Source organism: Pteronotus mesoamericanus, unplaced genomic scaffold, assembly GCF_021234165.1.
Source record: "Pteronotus mesoamericanus isolate MK-2021 breed Mesoamerican mustached bat unplaced genomic scaffold, CSHL_Meso_final contig_203, whole genome shotgun sequence".
Lineage (NCBI taxonomy): Eukaryota > Metazoa > Chordata > Mammalia > Chiroptera > Mormoopidae > Pteronotus > Pteronotus mesoamericanus.
In genome coordinates this window covers 65,470-86,795 of record NW_026555087.1, presented here as the reverse complement: position 1 = coordinate 86,795, position 21,326 = coordinate 65,470, and the positions used below count along the sequence as shown (strand labels likewise).

General features: G+C 65.1%; 2 protein-coding genes across 3 annotated transcripts; one reads left to right on the top strand and one right to left on the bottom strand.

The window, feature by feature from the left end:
- The first annotated feature begins 287 nt into the window (after positions 1 to 287).
- NEU4 (neuraminidase 4) lies at positions 288 to 2,650 on the top strand. Its single transcript, XM_054570376.1, has 3 exons — positions 288 to 488; positions 571 to 826; positions 1,650 to 2,650. The coding sequence occupies exons 1-3, from the start codon at positions 288 to 290 to the stop codon at positions 2,648 to 2,650; spliced, it is 1,458 nt and encodes a 485-aa protein (XP_054426351.1).
- Positions 2,651 to 11,241: 8,591 nt separating this feature from the next.
- PDCD1 (programmed cell death 1) lies at positions 11,242 to 20,484 on the bottom strand. 2 transcript variants are annotated; one of them, XM_054570375.1, is made up of 6 exons: positions 20,385 to 20,484; positions 13,306 to 13,665; positions 12,845 to 13,006; positions 12,492 to 12,498; positions 11,629 to 11,656; positions 11,242 to 11,472 (listed from the first exon to the last, which is right to left on the bottom strand). In XM_054570375.1, the coding sequence occupies exons 1-6, from the start codon at positions 20,458 to 20,460 to the stop codon at positions 11,242 to 11,244; spliced, it is 864 nt and encodes a 287-aa protein (XP_054426350.1). In that variant the 5' UTR covers positions 20,461 to 20,484. The 2 variants fall into 2 exon arrangements, with proteins under 2 accessions (XP_054426350.1, XP_054426349.1); XM_054570374.1 differs by lacking the exons at positions 11,629 to 11,656; positions 12,492 to 12,498 and adding an exon at positions 11,747 to 11,781.
- Between the last annotated feature and the right edge of the window lie 842 nt (positions 20,485 to 21,326).

Below are 21,326 nucleotides of genomic sequence, written 5' to 3'. Positions count from 1 at the left end.
CCCCAGGCACACAGGTGGGCAGGGTCGCGGGCTCTGGCCAGGCCTCCTGCTCTGCCGACCCTGTGGGCTGTGTTGACAGGAGAAAGGGGACGATCCCAGACATTTGGGGGCCCAACGGCCTGAAGAAGGGGTGGGAAAGGCGCCTGGGACTGGGCTGTGGGAGGCGGGCGCAGGCGGAGGCAGACGTGAGTTGGGGGTCTGCGCCCCGTAGCGCCCGCTCCCTGGGGAGCGAGCAGGGGAGCCCGCCTGGATCCCGCCTGCTGACCGGCCTGCCCGGCCGGCAGGGCATGGGGACCCCGCGAGTGCCTGCGCGGACCGTGCTGTTCCAGAGCGAGAGGAGCGGCCTGACCTACCGCGTGCCCGCGCTGCTGCCCGTGCCTCCCGGGCCCACCCTGCTGGCCTTCGCGGAACAGCGGCTCAGCCCCGACGACGCGCACGCCCACCGCCTGGTGCAGAGGCGCGGGACGCTGGCCGGGGGCTCCGTGCGGGTGAGCGACCCGGCGGCGGAGAGGGGAGCGCGCTCGGGGCGGGCGGGAAGCTGAGGCCGCGCTCCCCTCCCCCTCCCTGCAGTGGGGCGCCGCGCTGGTGCTCGGCACCGCGGCCCTGGAGCAGCACCGGTCCATGAACCCCTGCCCCGTGTACGACGCGCGCACCGGCACCGTCTTCCTCTTCTTCGTGGCCGTGCGCGGCCAAACCCCCGAGGCTGCGCAGATCGCCGCGGGCAGGAACGCCGCGCGCCTCTGCTGCGTGACGAGCCGCGACGCGGGGCGCACGTGGAGCGGTGCGCGGGACCTCACGGCGGAGGCCGTGGGCGCTGCGGAGCGAGGTAGGCGGGGCGCTGGGCGGCGCGCGGGGGTTCCCATCTGGGGTGGCGCCCTCACGGGGTGGGGGGGTAGCCTCCCCGCGATGGGGGGTGCGAACTGCTGCGGGGAAGAGGGTCGGGCTCCAGCTCTCTGCGCTGCCCGCGCCGCCGCGCCCCCTGCCTAAGTATCCCGGACACCGTTGGTGGGACTGTCCCATCCCCGACCCACGAACCCGCAGACGGGTGGGTCACACCCGCAGGAGCAGGCTCTTCATCTCTCTGAGCTGCGTCTGAATCTGAGCCCCCAAACCCCAAGGCCTCCCTCCTTAACCACTTCCTCCTCCTCCTCCGCCTTCTCGGGCCCAGCCCAGGGTTTCAGGGCGTCTACCTCACCTCAGGGCTTTTCCGCCAGGCCACTGCCCCTCCCCAAGGGCCTCGCCCCCGCCCGCCCGCAGGGGCCGCCCCAGCAGACGGCAGGCTCTGAGCCCTGCAGCAGTTACAGAGCTACCTGTCCAGGGGACTGGGGCCCAGGGTCGGGCGGCCGCCCAGACCGGCGCTCAAGTCCTCACACGCCGCCCCCTCGGCTGCCCCTGTCCGGGCAGGGCTCCTGCTGGGCAGAGGGCGGGCCGCGGCCTGTGTCCGGGGACGCCCACCTGCTCCCGCGCTGAGAGCCTGGCCGAGGGGCTGCCCGGGCTCCCTGCTGCTGCCCACGTCCTCGAGAGGCCTGGCCAGTCCCGAGGCCTCAGGGGAGGGCGGAGGCGGGGTCGGCAGGTGGCTCCCTAGTCTGAGGCACTGCTCCCCACACTCCGCCTGCCCCGCGGCCCCGGCTGTCCCCTCCCATCTGCAGACTGGGCCACGTTTGCCGTGGGCCCCGGCCACGGCGTCCAGCTGCCCTCGGGCCGCCTGCTGGTGCCGGCCTACACCTACCGCGTGGACCGGCGCGAGTGCTTCGGCAAGATCTGCAGGACCAGCCCCCACGCCTTCGCCTTCTACAGTGACGACCACGGCCAGACCTGGCGCCACGGCGGCCTCGTGTCCAACCTGCGCTCGGGCGAGTGCCAGCTGGCCGTGGTGGGCGGCGGGAGGGCTGGCGGCGTCCTCTACTGCAACGCCCGGAGCCCCCTGGGCAGCCGCGTGCAGGCCCTCAGCACAGACGAGGGCACCTCCTTCCTGCCGGGGGAGCTGGTGCCCACCCTGGCTGAGACTGCCCGGGGCTGCCAGGGCAGCATCCTGGGCTTCCCAGCCCCGGCCTCCAGCAGGACCGGCGATGAGGGGTGGTCGGTGGTCTCCAGGAAGACCCCCTTTGCTCTGAGCCTGTGTCCTGGAGCCCGGGAGTCCCCAGAGGAGGGCTCTGGGGACACCCAAGGGGGTGGGGGGCTGGGCAAGACAGACGGATGCTGGGATGGTCCAGGGGACCCTGGCCACAGGGAGCCTAGCGCCGGGCCTGGGTTCCGTGCGGACAGGAGGGGCTGGGCCCCACAGCTCCCCAGACCCCCTGCCGCCCCGACTCAGAGCCCCACGTGGCTGCTGTATTCCCACCCGGTGGGGCGCAGGGCACGGCTCCATATGGGCGTCCATCTGAACAGGTCCCCCCTGGACCCCCACGGCTGGACGGAGCCCTGGGTGATCTACCAGGGCCCCAGCGGCTACTCTGACCTGGCGTTCATCGGGCCGAGCCCCGAGGGCGCCCTGACGTTCGCCTGTGTGTACGAGAGCGGGGTCAGGGTGTCCTACGAGGAAATCGCCTTCTGCACGTTCTCTCTGCGCCAGGTCCTGCAGAACCTGCTTCCAGGCCCCGAGCCGCGCGGCCTGCGGGGCGAGCCCCGGGCCCGGTGCTGGCCCTCCTGAGGGGTCCCTCACCAGGCCTGGCCCGGGCGCCCGGAGAGGAGAGGAGGCCAGGGCCTGGGTGGAGCTCCGGGGCACCCCCCACTCCCACCCCCGCCTGCCTTTGCCCCTTGGCTTCTTCATGGACAGTCATGGGAAGGGGTCTTTGTGAAGGACCCTGTGCAGTGACACAGAAGTTCAGTTTAATGGTTTTAAATGAGCAGGGCGGGTGTTTGCTGGAAGCCGTGGGGGAGGGCTCGAGGCCCCTGAGGCAGGCGGCGGGCGGGGCTGAGGGCCAGGGCCGCTCGGGACCATGGACAGCACATGTACCTCGCGGTCCTGGCGTCTGGCCCTTCGGTCTCGCCCTGCTTTCTGGCTCCCGGGCGGGAAGCTGTGCGGTTACCCAGGGACATTCGTTTCCCTCAGGTTCTTTCCCCCTTAAAGCCCCGGGGAGGACACGGGGTCTGACCACCCGCGCCCCCCACCCCCATGGCCAGACGCCCCGAAGCCAGGGCGCCAGAGGTGGGGGCGGGGTGAGGGCCGGGGAAGCAGGCCTGTGTGCAGCCGCCGGTCCCCACCCCGCGCCCTCCTGGGGGCACCCTTTTCTTTCTTCTTCTCCATTTCTGGTTATAAAAATAAAATATGCTGATTGCAGAAAGTTTGGCTATGAAGGAGACTCTAAAGAAAAACCAGACCGGCCCCGCCCGGACCCCTGCCCTGGGGCCACGGCCCCCACGGGCCCGAGGTGCTTCTGCCTCTCCTTCTTGGACGCAGACCGGCCGTGTTCCAGCACAAGCGCTTTCCTGGCTGCCGCATGCCGGTCAGCTGCCACCAGCGGCTCGTCCCCACGCACCGGGACATGCTTCCTTCCCAGCCCCCTGCCGGGTGCCCTGCCCAAGAGGCGGCGTGCAGGAAGCCTTGGGGCCCCAGGGCGCAGGGCCACCCCGGGAACGCAGGGCGGCCGGCGGCCCCGGTCGCTCGCCTCCATTCTCACTTCCCTGCCGGGGCGGCTGCCGCTGCGGGGCCTCAGGCGGCGGCAGGACGGGACCCTGAATCCGGGGCCCCTCAGAGTCCCTTGCCTGCCTGCCCTCACCCAGGGACCCCCTCAGGCTTCCACCCCTGCCGCCTATTCCTGGGGTGCAGCTCGTCTGCAATGGCTCAGGTCATCCTTTCTGAAATCCAAAGCAGAGAAGCCCGCAAAGGGGGGGCCGGTAGGGGTAGGCGTGGGGACTCTGGAGGTACCTTGTGACAGATGTGTACAGCCCAGGTCCTGCCATTCAGCTCTGGATGGGTGAGCAACGTCCCCCAAATTCATGTCCTCCCAGAACCCCTGACTGTGACTTACTCGGAAACAAGCTCCTTGCAGATGCAATTAAGGGCCGAGAGGGGACCATCCTGGACGGGGGTGGGCCCTGTGGGATGGGGGCGTCCTCGTTAGGACAGGACAGGACAGGACACGCGGCCAAAGGCTCCGAAGGTAGAGGTAGAGACCCGGAGGCGCCCCCGGGGCCCCGGAAGCTGAGGCGGCGCAAAGGCCTGCCTCTGGTGACTCCGGGAGGCCGCCCCGGCCAGAGCTGGCGACAGACTCTGGCCCCCAGAGCCGGTGGGGAAGGGCCGCCTCCCGTTCAGGTGCCCGGCTTGTGGCAACATTTAGATGGAATTTGACTTCTCACCAGAAACCACGGAAACGGGGCAACAACGGCGTGGTCCCTTCAGAACGTGCCTAGTGAAGACAGCTGCCAGCAGGGCTGTTCTCCAGGGATGAGGGGCGAACAGGGACGGTCCCTCATAAACAAAGATGGAGTTTGTCCCCCGCAGGCTCACCAGAGGACGTGCGAAGACTCCCGTCAGCGGAAGGCGGCGGCGGCGGCAGAGGGAGGGGCCGCGCAGCCAAGCACCGGGCGTGACCCGGGCGCCCCGCTGTGCGCTCTGCTGTGCGTGGACTTCAATACGGAATAAGCGCAGGGGCAGCAAAGGGGGTGGAAGAGCTTGGAGGCCTGGTCCTGCCCAAGGAGGAGGACGCGCCCACTCATGGCGGCCGAGGCTGGGATGTCCAGGGCAAACGCTGGGAGGATGGAAAAACCATGTAACCCCCACGTTAATAGAGTGACAACTGGAAAAATAAAATAGGAAGCGATCGATTACAAAAAGACAAGGAATGAGAGAAAATATGCATTGAGATGCTAGGATAAAGAAAAAGCAAATATTAAGAATCCAATGGAAACACGAACATACCAGAATTACACGGATGTAATTTGACTAATATTCCAATTAAGAGGCAAATGGTCATGGCGGAAAAGAAAGCAACAACGCCAAACCTCACCCCCAATCCAGCTGTGTCCTGCCGAAGCCGACAGACGGGGAGAGGAAGGCGGAAGGCTGAGGGAAGGCCGCCTGCGTGCACGTTGGTGGGCGGCTGGTGGCGCTGTGCTCCCATGAAGCCAGGCTGCGGCCGAAGCACAACGAGTTTCAAAATGGCAAACATTTGACTACAGGAAATCATAACACTATTGCATTTGTGTGTACCTGATATTATGCTGCAAAATATGACACTGAATGGACGGACCTCCTGGGGAAAATACACCCCAAAGTTTAGACCCGAGACTGTCAGGGCCGGCGGAACAAGCTGACAAAAATAACACCAGCAGGGACACGGCAGGTGTGGCCAATTGCCTGACAAGCTCAACTGTATTGGCACCTGCAGGGGGCACTGTCTCCCCAAACACACCCAGATGCAAAGGTCGACTTTGGTCAGATCTTAAAACCGAGCCCCCACAGACTTCAAAGGCTTCAGAACTGCAGTGAAAAGGAGCCAGAAATAAAAATAAAAGATAACTAAACATCTCCCTATGTTCGAGAACTAAGAAACATTATTCTAAATAACTCAGTTCATGGGAGCCACTGTGGGAAATAGAAAATATTTTTAAATTACTTGTGCGAACACTGCATACAGCTGGAGGGACGATGCTGAGGCTGGCAGCAGAGGGAAACACATGCGTCAGAACAGACAGAAGGAGGCAGCCGCTGCTCTCCCGGGAGAAAGGCCCGCGCGGTGGGCCCGGAGAGAGCAGAAGGAGGACAGTAACGAGGAGCAGAGCCGGGACAGGAAATCCCACAGGAGAGGAAATACGGGCCGACGATGGGGTTTAAACAAACAGTAACGTTGGTAACCCCTGATGAGGCTGACCGTGGAGAAAAGAAAGAAAACACAAATACCAAGGCCAGCAAAGAGGAGGGACACACAGACACTCACAGACTCCAAGGCACCTGAGAGGCAACTCACGCCAATAAACTTGAACGTTTCGGGGAAACGGACAATTTTTGGACAAATACGACTTACTAAAACTGGCATAAGATGAAAGAAAATCTGGAGAATCCTATTAGAGAAATTGAATTCATAATTTAAAACTTGCACACTAGGAACCCTCCAGGTGTCTGTGCCTTTGCTAGTGAATTCTGTCACCCACTAGGCCGGACTAGGCGCGTCGTCCGCGGGTGTCCCTGTGGAGAGCCTGCGCTGGCGCTGTCGGCCCGGCCCTCCGGGGCGGAGAGACCCTCCAAGGGCTGAGGAAGTCAGCACCTTTGAAGGAGGGAAGTTCGGCCTGGCGGGATGGCTCAGCTGGTTGGAGTGTAGTCCCGCGCACCGGAAGTCTTCAGGTTCGATCCCTGGTCGGGGCACGTGCCGAGGCTGTGGGTTCCATCCCCTGTCAGAAGGCACGGGGCACACGGGAGGCAACCGACCGATGTTCCTCCCATCGATGTCTCGCTCTCTCATCAATGAACACATCCTCGGGTGAGGATTAAAAAAAAAAGAATAAACTTCAAAAAGTACACTAACAGAATACCAGAAGCACAATCCGTGAAAGGCAACTTTGATGAGAAAAGTTGACAGCACCTTAGGAGGATGAAAAGACAAGCCACAGGCTGGAGAAAATCTTGCGAAATCCGCATCTGAGAGTTTCACTTCGTAAGAAATTCCCAAACTGCTACCGCAGCTGCCCCATCTGTGTGCCTTCTTTGGTGAGGTGTCTGTTCAGATCTTTGCCTATTTTTTTAACTGGATTGCTTGTTTTCATAATGTTGAGTTTTAAAAATAATTGACATATTATGGCAAGCAAGTGTGTGAAAAGATGTTCCACATCAGATGCTCCCTTCGCAGGTGTGGCTGGGCCCGGCCGCCGACCCTTCTGTCCCCCCTGCACTGGCTGCTGCCACGGCCGGGCCCCCGGCCTCGCAGACACTGGGGTGTCGAGCATTGATGTACAAACTGTGAAAATTAATTATTTTAATGGTTGAATAATATGCCATGTAACAATTTATTTTTGTAATCTAGACTGAGATAAAAACATAAAAAACAGCCATGAGCCTGTGCCCGAGGCAGGGTCCCCAACACTGGAGCCCCCGGGCAGCCCCTGCCATCTGGGTCACCCCCGGCTGGCTCCGCTCTGGCCAACAAGAGCCGAGTCCTGGGGATCGGTGGCTGGCCCAGGACGCCTGGCCTGGAGGAGCCGATGGGGCGGGAAGGCTGGGAAGGGGTTCCTGGGGCCGGGGGCGCGGCGCCCATGGCGGACGTGAGGCTTCAAGGCCACGAGCCTGGGCACGTGGTCTCCTCTGCCCAGAGTCTCTTCCTGCCTGAAGGCCTGGGCACTCAGCCTCTCGGCCACTCACCCTCCACCGAGCAGCCCTCCGAGGTGCCCTGGCCTGTGGCGAGCTGAGGGCAGCCCGTGCCGCGGGGCAGAGGGGAGCCCACACTCCTGCCCACAGCAAGCCAGTGGGCCCGGGAGCCACACTCAGGCGCCTGCAGGCAGGCAGGGCAGCGTGGCTGGGGTCAGAGGGTACCGAACCCCCGGGGGGGCTCAATGGAGCCCCAGTCAGGAGGCTGCAGCGTTGGGGTGAACCCTGTGCTGGCCACATAGCCTTCATCACCTTCCGGAGGCCCCTCCACATCCTGAAGTCCGCACACCTCGGGAGAAGAGGAGATCCATTCAGGTGGGACAGCTGACCCGCTGGGCTGAGGCCCAGGGCCCTGCACGGGGTGGTCACAGGCACAGTTGACCCCCCGGAGGGCAGCTCCCTTTGAGATCCCAGCCGTCCTCCTTCCTGGAGACCTTGGCCGGCCCCACAGCCCTAACCTCGCACTTCCTGTCCTGCCTGCCCTGTCAGGCCTGGGGCTCCTGAGCCCAGGCCGAGGGGGCTGGGAGGGCAGGGGTGGCGGGCGGGGGTGTGTCCTCGGGGGCAAAAGGGCTGCGGGGGCGGGGGAGAGACCTGAGCGGGGCGGGGGTGAGGGGCGCAGCCAGGCTGCACCACTGCTGCGCCTCCTGCCTTGGACCCCTGCCCGCGGGCCGGGCTGCTTCCCGGAAGCCCAGGCCTGGGGCGAGGCAGGGACAGACCCGCTGGAGCGCGTGGGCTGGGGGTGGGCGAGAAGCCCCAGCCGGGCCATGACACACGCGCAGCCGGGGCAGAGCAGGGGAACGGAAAAAGTGAGTGGCGGCAGGCGGCAGGGCGTCCGGGAAGGCGGCACGCAAAGTGCTGACGGAGTCCCCTTCCAGCCCCTGTCGGCGCCGCCGCCAGCAGGACGCAGCTGGAGGGGCCACCGCTTCCTCCCTGCCCCTGCGCGCTGTGGCCTCTCTCTGCACCGGCATGATCTCGTGCTCTTTAAACGCACTCAGGGTGTTAATCAGTTAGACTTCTGGGCTTCATCCTGGTCGCTTTGCTGCTCCGCTTGCCTCTCCTTTCCTCTCACGGGGCCCCAGCTGGGTTTCTCGCCTCTGGGGCAGCGAGTTGCTGCCTTTGCCCGCGCCTCGCGCCGCCCCCCCCCCCCCCCCGCACTGCACCGTCGCGGGTCCACGGAGCCAGGCCCCTGCGACCTCAGACTCAGCACCGGGACCCAGAGTGAGGTTCCTATTGTTGGCAGGTGCCCCGGGAGGTATCCCAGGTGGGGTCCACGGGTCGAGGGGCAGACACTCCCCTGACTGCTGGGTGCTGCCAGCTGCTCCTCTAGTTCGGTGCTTCCCCTGCCGGGCGGAGGTGTGAAGGCCGCAGCGACGTGTGCCGTGTAGCCGGCAGTTTTTTACTATGAGTAAAACTGAACATGTCTTTGTTGTTTAAGGAATGTGCAACAATACACATGCACGCAATATACACAGACACGCATGCATGTGCTTATGTGTGCTGCATGCCCATGTGCTGCATGCCTGTGTGCCTGTGGTGCCTGCACATGCGGCGGGTGCCTGTGTGCACATGCATGTGGGCTCTGCTACACCTTTTGCCCACCTTCCCAGCACACCTGGGAGCTGCTCACCGTATTTCTTTTTCTTTTTTAAAGATTTAGTTATTTACTTACTTATTTTTAGAGAAGGGAGGAGAGGGAGAAAGAGAGGGAGAGAAACATCCATGTGTGGGTGCCTCGCGCGCCCCCTGCTGGGGACCTGGCCCCAACCCAGGCTTGGGCCCTGACTGGGAATTGAACTGGCGACCCTGTGGTTTCTAGGCCAGTGCTCAGTCCACTGAGCCGCACCAGCCAGGCCCTCCCCGTATTTCTAAGGCCTCTGTGTGACCCCCGCCCGCAGTCCCCCAGTCGGCCTGGGATGGTCCTGCTGGCACTGACGCGCTCCGTGCTCTCTCCTGCAGCCTGGATTCCAAATCGTTGTGAGGAACGGTTCCCTACGTGTGCCCCGTCTTTGGGCGTTCTCTCTCCCACTGACGCCCCCGCTGCACTGGGGAAATCTGCACGTGTGCAGCGTGAGGCGAGCCTCCCTGGCTGCCTCTCCAGGTAGCCGTGTGGCCCCTGAACCACTCACCGAAAAGCCCGCCTTCTGCCCGTCCGACCCACCGCGTCTCTGCAGGAGCTAACTCCACTGCGCTCGCCCGGGTGAGCTTAGGTCTGACAAAGCGGGTCTTTCACTGTCTCCCCCTGGCTTTCTTGGCTGCTACTCGCTCACCGGGGGCCCTGGCAGTTTATCAGCGAATCCAGGAAGAGCTGGTGGCCCGACAGGGTGCCGTCAGTGGGCACCGCGCTCCCCGCGGGCGAGCACCCGAGTGGTCACAGCCCCGCCCAGGGGGCGATCCGCCCTGCTCTGTCTCTGCCGCGTTTTCTCTCACTGGTCAGCGTCCGGGTGTGCGGCAGCGTCTGTTTCAGGATGTTAGTTCTACACCTGCTTCCCTCCGGGATCTTCTCGCTGCTGCAGTGTTTTCCTGCAGAACCTACTGGGTCTTCCAGGCTCACGTGTCCCTGTCGACTTCCCGGGAGGGGCTCCCTGGGACCTGAGACCTTGCCAGGCTCCGTGCCACCTCCTGGATGGGTGGCTTCACCTCCCCCCACCCCAGGACAGGACCCCAGGGTGTGGGCACAGGCTGAGAGCTCAGAGGGCTGGGGAACTCGTGGGGCCTGGCCAGGGCTCCCGAGGAGAGGGCAGGGTGGGGGCATCTCTTCCTGGGGGCAGGACCAGCCTGGCGGCGCCCTGTCGGCTCAAGAGGACCGACCAGGTGTCCCCATTGCCGACTGCCGCATCTCGGACCGGATCCCTGGCAGCCTGCAGCAGCCTGTCCATGGCCTGGCCCGGCCCCCCCGGGGCATTGCACCTGCCCAGGAGGGGCCCTGGGGTGTGGGGGACCCCTAGGGGCTGCCGCAGGGCAGATGTAGGCACAGTTGTCCTGGGCGCCCAATGCCAGGCAGAGGAGGTCTGAAGCCTCCTCTGTGGGGGCTGTGGGACCCTCGGGGTCGCAGATGGGGTACGACATCTGGGGAACAATTCTGGGGGGTGGGGCCCAGAGGTCCCTGAAGTCGGAGGCCGAGGGTGTGCGTTGGAAGGGGCAGAGATGAGGGCCTCAGGGGCTGCATGTTTCTGGGGTGGCGCCCACGAGGCCAGGGCCCCCCCCCGCCGTGCAGCGGCAGGGCCCCCCCCGCCCTGTCGTCCTTGCGCAAACAGAAGCCGGGCGGCCTTTGCGTTCCCACCATTATTTAATTATAATATAACAGGAAGGGAAAGTGTCTCTCAAGTGTGTGCTCCTGCGCCCCCGCGCCCGGACGTCCGCCGGCCGCCCCGCCCCGACGGCCAGCGCTCCGTGTGCGGCGGGCGAGGAGCAGTCGGCCTGGCTGGACACCCCAGGCGTCGTCAGTAGCACCGAGGACGGGCCCCGAGGAGGCGGCCTCTCCGGCCCTGCCGCCAGGAGCTCTTTTCCAGGCCTGGGAAGCAGCAGGCTCGTGCGAGCCTGTGTGCCCCTCGAGGTGCGTGCTGGGTCTCCTTGCTGTAGGGGCGCCTCGCCAGCCACCCCACGGCAGAGTCTCCAGCCAGGGCCCCCGCTCTCCAGGTCCAGGCCCCGGGCTCCTCCGAGAGGCTGCGGGTCACGGCGGCTCCTGAAGCCCCAGACACCAGGGAGGGCGCAGAGGCAGAGCAGCAGTTCAGGGGAGCGGCCGGGCCAGCTCAGCGGGGCCTGTGCCGGAAGTTGTGGTGGTCTCCTGTGCCCGCCCAGTCCCCCGAGGACCGAGGGGGGCCAGGCAGGGCCGACACGGTGCAGGGCCCCGTGCCCGCCGCGGCTCCCCCTGCGGCGTGCGCCTCAGGCGTCACGACCCCTGCAGTCACCGGGTCTGAAGGGCCTGGGCCGGCGGGGAGCCGTCAGAGGGGCCAGGAGGAGCGTCCATCCTCGAGTCTCGGAGGCCAGGGCCCCGGCGGGCTGTCGGCCGAGGCCCTGCGGCTGGGGGAGCCCGGCCTGCCGGGGAAGACGATGGTGGCGTACTCGGTCTCATGGGGGACAGAGGGGACAGAGGGTTCCGGGGTCTTCTCCTGCCACTGGAAGTCCAGCTCCTCATAGTCCACAGACACAGGCCCCGGGGAGGCATCCTCCTTCTTGGAGGAGAGAGAGAAAGGAGTCAGCCCTGTCCGAGCAGCCGGTGCACTCACAGACGCACCCCTCGCCCCACACACGCCGGGGCCGGGCCTGGGCCTGGGCCCCCCGACCGGTCCTGGGCCCAGCACACCCCACCCCTCGTGTGCAAACCAGGCGCGTGGTTGTGGACGGGTGTGGCCACTCCTGAGACCACTCAGCAGTGGGCGGAGCTTCCTGTCTCCCCACCTCCCTGCAGTGTCCCCAGCACTGTGGCAGAAGAGGAGGGAGACTCACCAGAGGCGGGTCCTCGCTGCAGCAGATGCAGGGCCCTGTGGAGAAACACAGGGGACCCCTGAGGCCCTGCATGGGCGGCCTCAGTGGGGGTCTCCCGGGGAGGTGGGGGCCGGGGAGGCCCCTGGCCGTGCGGAGGGCCCCGAGCATCCGCCCTGCCTGCCCTATTCTCTGCGAACCCCCGGAGCCCCTGCTCTCCCCCAGGGACGTCTGGACGGGCATCTGGGTTTGCAGCCACACGGGACTGCCGGCTTGCAGGCCTTGTGCTGCGGCCCTCTCTGGTTGCGGGCCTGGCTGCGCCTGGCGCCCGCTGCAGGAGGCAGACCCGCCCCGAGTCCCTGGCTGGCGCCGTGGAGCACTCAGCAAGCACATGATCAGTGACGCTGGCACAGCGTCTCCCGGACAGAGGCCGCACAGGAACGCCACGCGCACCTCCACCGTGACCCGTGCCCGGGGCACACGGCGTATCTCAAAATATCCGCAGGCGGAAAGTGTCATCCCCAGAGAAGTGGACCCCCCAGGGCCTGCCTGGCAGTCAGTGTGGTGGCTGTCCCAGGCCGCTCGGGGCAGAGCCTGGAGGCCTGTGGCTGCCCTTTTCTGGGCTACTGGGGGCTCCCCCGCGGTCGGCTGCGTGACCCCCAGGTGCCTGTAGGGGAGCCGACCGCGCCCGGGCTGGGCCCCTCTGGGCGGTGACCCCTTCTCCAGCCCGAGGGCTGTCTGCCTGTGGCCAGATGGGCTTGGAGGGGACCGGCTGCCTGGGACCACACTGTGCACCCACCGCCTTCCTCCTGGTGGTCAGAGGTGGCTGTGGCTTTCACCACCGGACCCAGCACTGTGTTCTGTGGCCTGAGGTCTGGCTGCAGCTTGAGGTGTGTGTGGGGGGCTCAGCCCGCGGGCTCTCCTTGCCTTCTTGTGTGACCGTGAGAACGGCCTTCCCCGCAGGCCCCTCCTGGGAGCGGGCTGGGGGGAGGGAACATGGCTGGGTCCCTAAGGGGCCCCCAGGCCCTGGCAGGGCCAGGGCTCGCCTGCCCGGGGGCGCTCGCAGCGCGGACGGGGGGGAGGGGCTGTGGGCGAGCTGGGCCCAGCCGGCTGGGGCGTTACCTCGCGTGGCCCCGGGGAAGGTGGTGGTCAGGACCCAGGTCAGCAGCAGCAGCAGCAGGACACCCACCAGGACGCTCGTGACGCCGATGACCACGCCCTGTAGCTTCCCTGGGGGCCTGGCTGTGGGGCTGGGGCTCTCAGTGGGCCGTTCGAGGGCTCTCTCTGGAGACACAGAGGACAGAGGCTCAGGGGTGGGGACACGAGGCGGCGGCCGAGGGTCCTGCCCTGCCCCCCTCAAGCCCTGCGCGGACGTGGTCCTAAGCCTGCGCCGACCCGTGTCACCCAGGCCTGCGGCGCCGCATCCTGAGAGGCCCCGCCCCCGCCCTCCCTCAGGGCAGGTGGGTCTGGGGCGCTGCCAACACAGAGGCCCTAGGCCGTCCGTCCCTGTGGTCCGGGGGTGGGACCAGGAGGGTCCCTGCCACGGCGGCCCACGGGCCCCGGGCCCCGCCCTGGCCCTGCACCTGTCACCGTGAGCTCCGCGTGGGGGCTCTCGTGGATCTGCGTCTCAGGGGGCAGGTAGATGACTCCGCAGAGGTAGGTGCCGCTGTCGTTGCGCTGGGCAGCGAGGATGCTCATTTTGAAGTCCCGCTTGTTGGTCGGCCACGTCACCCGGAAGCGCGGGTCCCTGCGGGCCTGGCCGCTGTCCTCGGGGAAGGCGGCCAGCTTGTCTGTCTGGTTGCTGGGGCTCACGCGGTACCAGTTGAGCACGAAGTGCTCGGACGTGTTGGAGAAGCTGCAGGTGAAGGTGGCGGTCTCCCCTTCGGCCACGGTGAGCTGGGCCGGGCTGAAGGTGAGGGGGCCCCGGGGCCTGTCGGGCGTTTCTGGAGCACAGAGAGAGGGGAAGAGGGTCCTGAGGAAGGGGCACGTGGCCGCCCACCAGGACCCCTCCCACTTTCCCACATCCCATCCAGTAGGAAGGTTCTGGAAAGCCCAGCCCACACTGGAGCCCCCTGTGCGGAGCCTCTGCCATGGAGTCTTGCAGCTTCTCCTTGCACACCCCCAGGGACGGGCCGCTCACCCCCCCACTAGGCGACACCATGACGGGACCTTGTCCGCTGGTTGTCCAGGGACCCCGGGTGGCCTTCGGCTCTGACCCAGGCCCCCGAGAGGTGGCTGGGGGCCTTCACCCTCCCTCCTTGACTCCAGGTCCCCAGTTCTCCAACCCAGGTCCCTGGCCTGTCTGCGCTGTGCCAGTGGACAGGGAAGGTAGCCGGGCACCGGGCCAGGACTGTGGGGGCTTCCATGGAGAGCCCAGCCCCGGTGGCTCAGAGGCCAGCCTTTGCCCCTGTTCCAGGACAAGCTCAGAGCTGGGGCCTCCCCGTGGGCACCGTGGACCTGGGCACGGCTTCTGCCAAGGCCGGGGGAACCGGAGTTCAGAGGCCAGCTGGGCCATTGCCCCTGAGGTGGACAGAAACGGAGGCCCCACACCCTGGGCTTCAGCCCACGATCCCCCAAACAAGGACATGCAGGCGGGAGCGTGGGCTCCAGGGTCTCTGACACAGGAAGGCATGCACATGCTCGGTCACTCTCTCCCTCCCTCACACGCATCCACACGCACGTGCTCACGCCTGCTCCCGCGTCCCTCCCTAGTCGGGAGTGTGCGCCGTGCTGGCCCTGAGGCCAAGCCGCCGCCGCCGCCGCCACCGCTGCCGCCGCCGCCGCCGCCCTGCCCCTGCGCGGCTGCCCAGGTGCCTGCGGAGGGGCCGAGGACTGCAGGGCGGCCCGAGACCCAGACCCAGCGTGCCTTCGGTCTGAGCCACACCGGGGCGCGTGTGGCCAGGACACCCCCATCCCCACGGAGCGCCTCTCGCGGGAGAGAACCATGGCAGTCGTGGCCCTTGAGGCGGTGAGGCCGGGCGGGCTCCGCGCTGTTCCCGGTGTCCTCACCTTCCTGCGGGCCTGCTCAGGGCCAGACAGGACCTTCTCCACTCCCCATCCCCGTTACCCTGAGGACACCGGCAAGGAGAGACCAGGGTCCCGTCAGCCTGGGCTTCCTGCTAGGTTCCCTCCCTGGCCCCTCTCCTGCCCACTGGCACCTGGTCAAGGCCGGAACGCGGCCGATCCCGAGGCTGCAGGGGTGTCCCTGTGGGTCCTGCCAGCCGGAGGCAGGAGCTGGAGGCAGGAGGTACCCCCACGCACGGCTCTGTGGAGGGCATGTCCCATTGGCTGGGAGGGGCACAGGCGTCAGGGCGGCCAGGGGGCCTGGATGGGGCCAGGCCGGGGCTGGGGGTGGCCGGGGCAGGCGGGGTCCTCGGGGGGTGACACAGCCAGTGCTGGGGGCACGGCCAGACCTCCTCTTCTTTGTGACTGTGGGCCCGGACTTCCCGAGGGCCAGGCCCACCCCTTGGCTACACTGAGGCCCAGCTTCTCCACACACGTGAAAGGGAAGCACGCAAGCCCTTCTAAAGAAAGTGTCATGTGCGTGACCATCGTGCAGTGACATTGCAGCCACAGAGCGCAGAGCTTGGGTTCCGTGGGCCCGCCCTGCCCGGGGGTCGCCCGCCAGCGGCCGCTGCGGGAAGCCCGCGCCCTGCTCTCACGCCCCAGGAAGGCCCCTCAGGCCAGCGCTGCCCCAGGTCGCCCTCCCATCTCCTCCCCAAATCCACGCCTCCGCCTGCGTCCAGTCTGCCAGGGCCTCCAACCAGAATCCCCGCCTGTGGCCGGGGCCACCCAGAAGCTCACTGGGGGCCCACGCAGTGCACGAAGCCCCCGCCCCTTCCCACACGGCCCCTTCCACAGAGCCCCAGTGCGGACACTGCCCTTGGGTCCTGGGACCCTGTCCTTGCCCTTGCGGAAGGGTGTCCCTTGTTTCCTTTCAGTTCGGCATCTCTTCGACCCCATCCCCAACTTTAAGTTGTGACCATTTGGGTCACTTGTCTGTTGGCTCTTTATGGCACTTCTCACAGAATTTGAGGTGACAAGGTGGGTCTGTCCCCGTGCACCTGCCCCCACGAGTCTCTTACTCATCACAAGGGGAAAAGGAGCCCAGAGAGAATGTCCCCATGCGGGGTCCCCAACGGGTGCCCCAAGAAGGACCAGCACCTCTGTGACCTGGGACGAGCAAACATCAGCCGCATGCAGGTCGGGGGCCCTGGGCTGGGGCCCCTCGGGACGGCAGGGCTGGCAGCAGAAGCCAGCGCGGGCAAGCGGGCCTGCGCCAGAGGGCAAAGCTTCCGCACAGCAAAGAAACCATCAACCGCAGGGGAAGACGGCCTACAGAATGGGAGGAGATATTTGTAAATCACGCATCCGATAAGGGGTTAAGGTACAAAACATATAGAGAAGCCATAAAACTCAAAACAAACAAAACAAACAGTCGATTACCAAACGAGCAGAGCACTGGAACAGGCGCTTCCCCCGGGGGACACGCAGCGCCACTCGTGACCACCGACGTGCGAATGAAGCCACAGTGAGACCCCCGCCTCACACCCGTCGGGACGGCCGCCCGCAGTGAGTCGACAAACAGCGAGTGCTGGCGAGGACGCGGAGGAAAGCGGACCCGCGTGCACTGTCGGTGGGAATGCAGACTAGGGCAGCTGCTGCGGGGACAGTGTGAAGACTCCTCAAAAATTAAAAATAGAACGACCACATGATTCAGCAGTTCCGTGGCTGGGCATCTCCGTGAAGGAAAACACCCTAACAGAAAAGGCGAGTGCGTGTCCACGCTCACGGCAGCGGGTCAGGGGTGGCCGAGGCCTGTGGGCGGCCTAAGGGCCCCCCGGGAGAGGAGTGGAGGAAGACGCGGTGCGCGTGTATTACTCAGCAAAACAAAACAGAAGAATTTTGCCATTTTGACAGCCTGGACAGACCCTGAGGGCATTGTGCTCAGTGAAGTAAGCCAGACAGACCAAGAGAAATACCACATCATCTCACTTACACGTGGAATCTAAAAGAGAAACAACAAAACCAAACAAAAAGCGAGCTCCTGGACACAGAGGAGACACTGCTGGCTGCCACAGGTCGGGGCGTGTGGGAGAAGGGGGTCCGAGGGAAGAGACGTCCGTTACGAGACTAGAGGGTCCTGGGGGTGCGGGGAGAACGGGGTGACTATGATTCGTAACCCCGAACGGCCAGCCCCGCGCATCCACGGGTTCCACATCCAGGGACCCACCCTGTCGCGAGTGGAAATACTCAAAACCAAAAATCCCAGAAAATGCCAAAGCACAGAACTTAAATTCGCTATGTGCCGGGCGTTTGCTGAATCCAGGGGACACAGCGATCGCGGGTGCCCCCGCCGACGTTCTATGCAAATGCTACGTCGTTTCATAACAGAAGGGCCTGCAGTGTCCTCGCGTTTCGGTCCAGAGGCCCCTGGATGCGAAGGGGCAACTGTAGTCACTTAGCAAATGTCACCTGTTCTCATGAGCTTTAGGCCGGAACTTGCAAATGGCTGTGGCGGGGACATCTGGCTTCAGATGCAGTTTTTCCCCTTTCACCTCACTTAGAACTTTAAAGAAAACAAAACAAAACAGGCTAGAATTCATTAGCACATAAGACATAGAAGGTGTCACATCAAGATGTGGGTCTCAGACCTCTCCTTGCGACATCAGGCGCAAGTTCCTGCATCTGGGGCTGCGTCCGGGCTCCCTCCCCCGAGGCCACGCCATTGCCGGGACACCCCTTCCGCTCCCACGGTGCACCCACCTCTGACACCTTCGTTTGCCTCTGGAAACCTTGAGACTAGTTAGGAAAATATGATCAGGTACCAGGTGTGAGTCAGTAAGAGCACCCCAGGTGGCGGCTTTGAGGAAAGGAAAGGACCCAAGAGGATTTCCCAGATTTCACGACAGTCCCGTGCGGAGGGACCCTTGGCAGCCCAGGCAGTGGCGGGGGCCGGCAGGGGCGGCCGCTCTGAGAGCGACTCAAAGCCGTGAGTTCAAGTTCTGATCCAGTTCCGACCTGGTACCGCACGGTTTATCCTTCCTCTGACATTTAGAAACCTGCGTCTCAGAGTTTGCAATATGTGATTTTTTTGTTGAATCCAAACACAGGTAGCTCAAAGCTGCTAACTCATATCACCATGGGAAATACCTTCACTAACCAGACCGCAGCAGATCTGTGCAACATGCAAGACTCGGCCAGGGTTCCCGGGTGTCGGGGACCAACACCTGCGGAGACTGGGGCACAGCTACTGCGCAGTTGAGAGCAGCCAGGAGGGTGGACCTCGGCAGTCCCCTCTGCGGGAAGGAAGAGCCGCGACTGCGCTCGGCGATGGCTGTTTCCCAGGCTCCTCGCTGGGCACTGTGGGCGGACGTCGGACCCACAGTCCGACACAGTCGCTGTGCGCCTGAAACTGAGGCCACGTGGTGTCCGTTGTACCTCAGTAAAAACATTTCTCGTTCTGCAGGTTTCCATATGCGCAATAAAGTTGAGAAGTGAATTTTTTTTTTACAAAAAGAACTCCAGGGCCTGCTCTGGTCCCAGGACGCCGAGGACAGTGGCCTCCAGGCCTGCAGGCAGCACTGGGACGTGGGGGCATCTGAACTCTGGGGGGCTGCGGGGGGCTGCCGCCCTGGGACGAGGGGCTTCTGCGGCCCGAGCAGAGCAACCAGACCCCCACGGCTCAGCCCAAGGCTCGGTGACGCACAGAGGGGACGTGGGCCCAGACCCGCCTGCCGAGCCCTGACCCCGCGCTTCGATGAGGGCTGGCTGGGAAACCGGTGGCCCCACGGGCAACTGTTTGAGGCGGGGCCCGGGAGTGGCCCGAGGAGCAGGACGGCGCCCGTGTTGGAGGAGGGCGGCCGGCAGACGCGCGGGGGCGGGGGCAGGGAGCTGGGGGTGTGCCTGCAAGTCCAGGCACCAGACGGGCGACAGCACCGCCCGGGGCCCGAGAGTCCGGGGCCGACCCTCCCCGGGCCTCTGATGAGCCAGCCCGGCTTCCCCTGGGACCCGCGCTGGGCTGCCGCGCTGGGAGACCGTGACCCCCTGCGGTGAAGCCGCCAGCCTGTGGCGTGTGTCGCGCCGCTGAGACGCACAGCCAAAGGGCCCATTCCCTCAGCGGGCCACTCTGGGTGAAGGGCGTTCACTGCTGGTTTTGTGACTATTCTGTACGTTTCAACTTTTTTTTCAAAATGTAAGTTGAGAAATAAATAAAACAATCTGACTTAAAAAGTGTGTTGCAGGCTTGCCAGCCAGTCCGCGTACGTGGTCTGGCTTGACTCCAGGGCCCCGCCGGGCAGGCGTCCTCGCCGCGCGGCTCCGGGCTCACCGCTCGCTCTCCTCCCGGCACGGGGGCGGGGGCCGCCCACCGCTGGGCTTGGGATATTTCATAAAATGCCAGAAAAACATGCATATACGGAGGGGGTTTCCATGGGAATGGCTAATATAATAAATAGAGTGAATGAATTACCAAGGAAGGAAGATGTCATCGAATAGGAGGACCCCCCAGGCCGGCGACTCGGCAGCACCGTGCTCTGCGCTGAGCGGGGCCACCCCTGAAGACCAGGTTGCACATGGGGAAACCAAGGCACGCTGAGTCTGAAAATCTTGCCCAAGACACAGGCAAATGCACCGGAAACTGGAGGGTCTGGCCGAGGAAGCAGAGTCACCTCATTCCCAGCTCTGGGAAGGGTCCCGCTGGGGCAGGGCCACGGAGGGCGGTCACACCTCCCTGGGCGCCGTGGGCCCCCCTCCCCGGTGGAACCCTCTCCTCTTGTGTCTGGGCCCCCACAAGGCCCTCCACCGGGCAGCCTTGGTCGCAGGCCCTTGGCCTGCTGGCCCCAGCTCTGAGCTTCTCCACTGGCCCTGAGGTCCCCCCGGAAAGGAGGCCACGCTGAGGAGCAGAGGCGGGGCTTCCCCCTGCCCTGTCATCGCCCATCCCTGGAGTGGCAGAGTGACCAAGGGCCCCTGGGCGCCCGGACGCCAGGTGCCAGGCAGCCCCGCCTCGTCTTGGGCTTTCCAGGGACCCTCGCACCCGCTCCCCCAACCCCCTGAGGCCCAGAGGGAAGGCCCTGGGCCGGGCCTGGGGATCCGCCTTCCCCAGTTCCCACTGGGCCCCGCAGGCTGAGGAGACGGGCAGCCCCGCGCCCTGATGGTCAGCTGCTGCCATGGCCTGCAGGGCCTGCCCAGCGGACGGCCCGCACAAGGGCTCAGGGCCAGGCCCCAGGCGTGTGCCCCCTGGTCCCCGAGGGGGCTGGGGGGACGGTCTTTATTCACATGGATACTTTGATGTAACTCGAGTATGTCTCTGGGCCACCCCACCCCGCCGTCACCCCAGGAGCCAGGCGGCCCCAGGTGAGGCTGGTCCATCCCAGGGAAACACCAGTTGGGGCAGCTGGGCCCAGGTTTGGGGCTCTGGCCAGCCCAGCCCTGTCGTCCTCCAGAGAAGGGCACCGGCTTGCTGCCGCTGGACGCGGAGGAGGAGCTAGGCTACCCCTGCCGGCTCAGGGGCCTTCCCTCCAGGGGAGCCCAGGGAGCGCTTCCCTGGCTCAAAGCCACACCGCACCCTGCCACGGGCCCCGCCACAGCCCTGGCCCCCGGCCAGGACCGAGGGCCCGAGGTCTCCCAGCCCTGACCCTCGCCCCCCACCCTGGCCACCTACCTAGAAGCCATGCTGGCCGCCAGCCCAGCTGTAGCACTGCCCAGAGGAGCGGCCAGGGCGCCCATGGGGTCCCCATGCCCCTAGCGAGCCAGCACCAGCCGCCGCGGTCTCTTCCCCTCCTCTGCTCTGGCAGAACTGCAGGCAGAAAGGAAGCTGCCCGAACCCCAGCTCTGTCTTCCTCCTCCTCCACCTGGGCGGGGAATGCAGTGGGTGGAGAGAGCACGCTCTGGGGAAGAGACAGAGCAGGGGCGGGGGAGGAAGGTGGGGAGGAGGGAGAGAGAGGAAGAGAGAGAGATGGAGAGACAGGCGGGTGGAAGAGGGTGTTGTTCCTCCCACCACCGGGGTCTCTTTTCCCTGGGAAAATTTTGTCTCTCTTTTTTAAAAAAGATTTTATTTATTAATTTTTTAGAGAGAGGGAAGGGACAGAAAAAGAGAGGAAGAGAAATATCCATGTGTGGTTGCCTCTTGTGTGCCCCCTCCTGGGGACCTGGCCCGCCACCCAGGCCTGAGCCCCGACTGGGAATCGAACCGGCGACCCCTCGGTTCTCAGGCCGGCGCTCTGTCCACTGAGCCGCACCAGCCAGGGCACAGCCTTTGCCCTGAATTCCAAGCCCCTTACTACCCTTTTCTTCTAAAAAAATGGGTGGACTGGATGGAGATGAGACATCAAGGCAGTCTGTTAGGGTACATAGCCCCCCGTCTTCTCAGATCGCCGCACCTGAACAAAGCGCCCACGGAGATTCGACCCTTGTCTCTGCCTCATCAGTTCTGGCAGCGACAGGAAGCACAAAGCCACCTCCCCTTGTTTCACTGCCACCCCCCCGGGCAGTGGGCCTCAGGGCCAGGACTAGGCTCTCCTCGCCCTGTGGCCCCTAGGGAGAAGCCCCCCGCTCCCAGCCGCCAGGCCCCTGCGCGGGGCCGCTGAGGGTCCGCCTGACCCCT

Excerpts from the sequence above, each read along its gene's own strand:
- NEU4 (XM_054570376.1), top strand. The coding sequence starts at position 288 with ATGGGGACCCCGCGAGTGCCTGCGCGGACCGTGCTGTTCCAGAGCGAG. Across the intron at positions 489-570 it reads TGGCCGGGGGCTCCGTGCGG|TGGGGCGCCGCGCTGGTGCT; the intron begins GTGAGCGACCCG and ends CCCTCCCTGCAG. Across the intron at positions 827-1,649 it reads CGTGGGCGCTGCGGAGCGAG|ACTGGGCCACGTTTGCCGTG; the intron begins GTAGGCGGGGCG and ends TCCCATCTGCAG.
- PDCD1 (XM_054570375.1), bottom strand. The coding sequence starts at position 20,460 with ATGGGGACCCCATGGGCGCCCTGGCCGCTCCTCTGGGCAGTGCTACAG. Across the intron at positions 13,007-13,305 it reads CGCGGAGCTCACGGTGACAG|AGAGAGCCCTCGAACGGCCC; the intron begins GTGCAGGGCCAG and ends CTGTGTCTCCAG. Across the intron at positions 11,473-11,628 it reads ACACCCGTCCACAACCACGC|AAGGAGGATGCCTCCCCGGG; the intron begins GCCTGGTTTGCA and ends CTCTCCTCCAAG.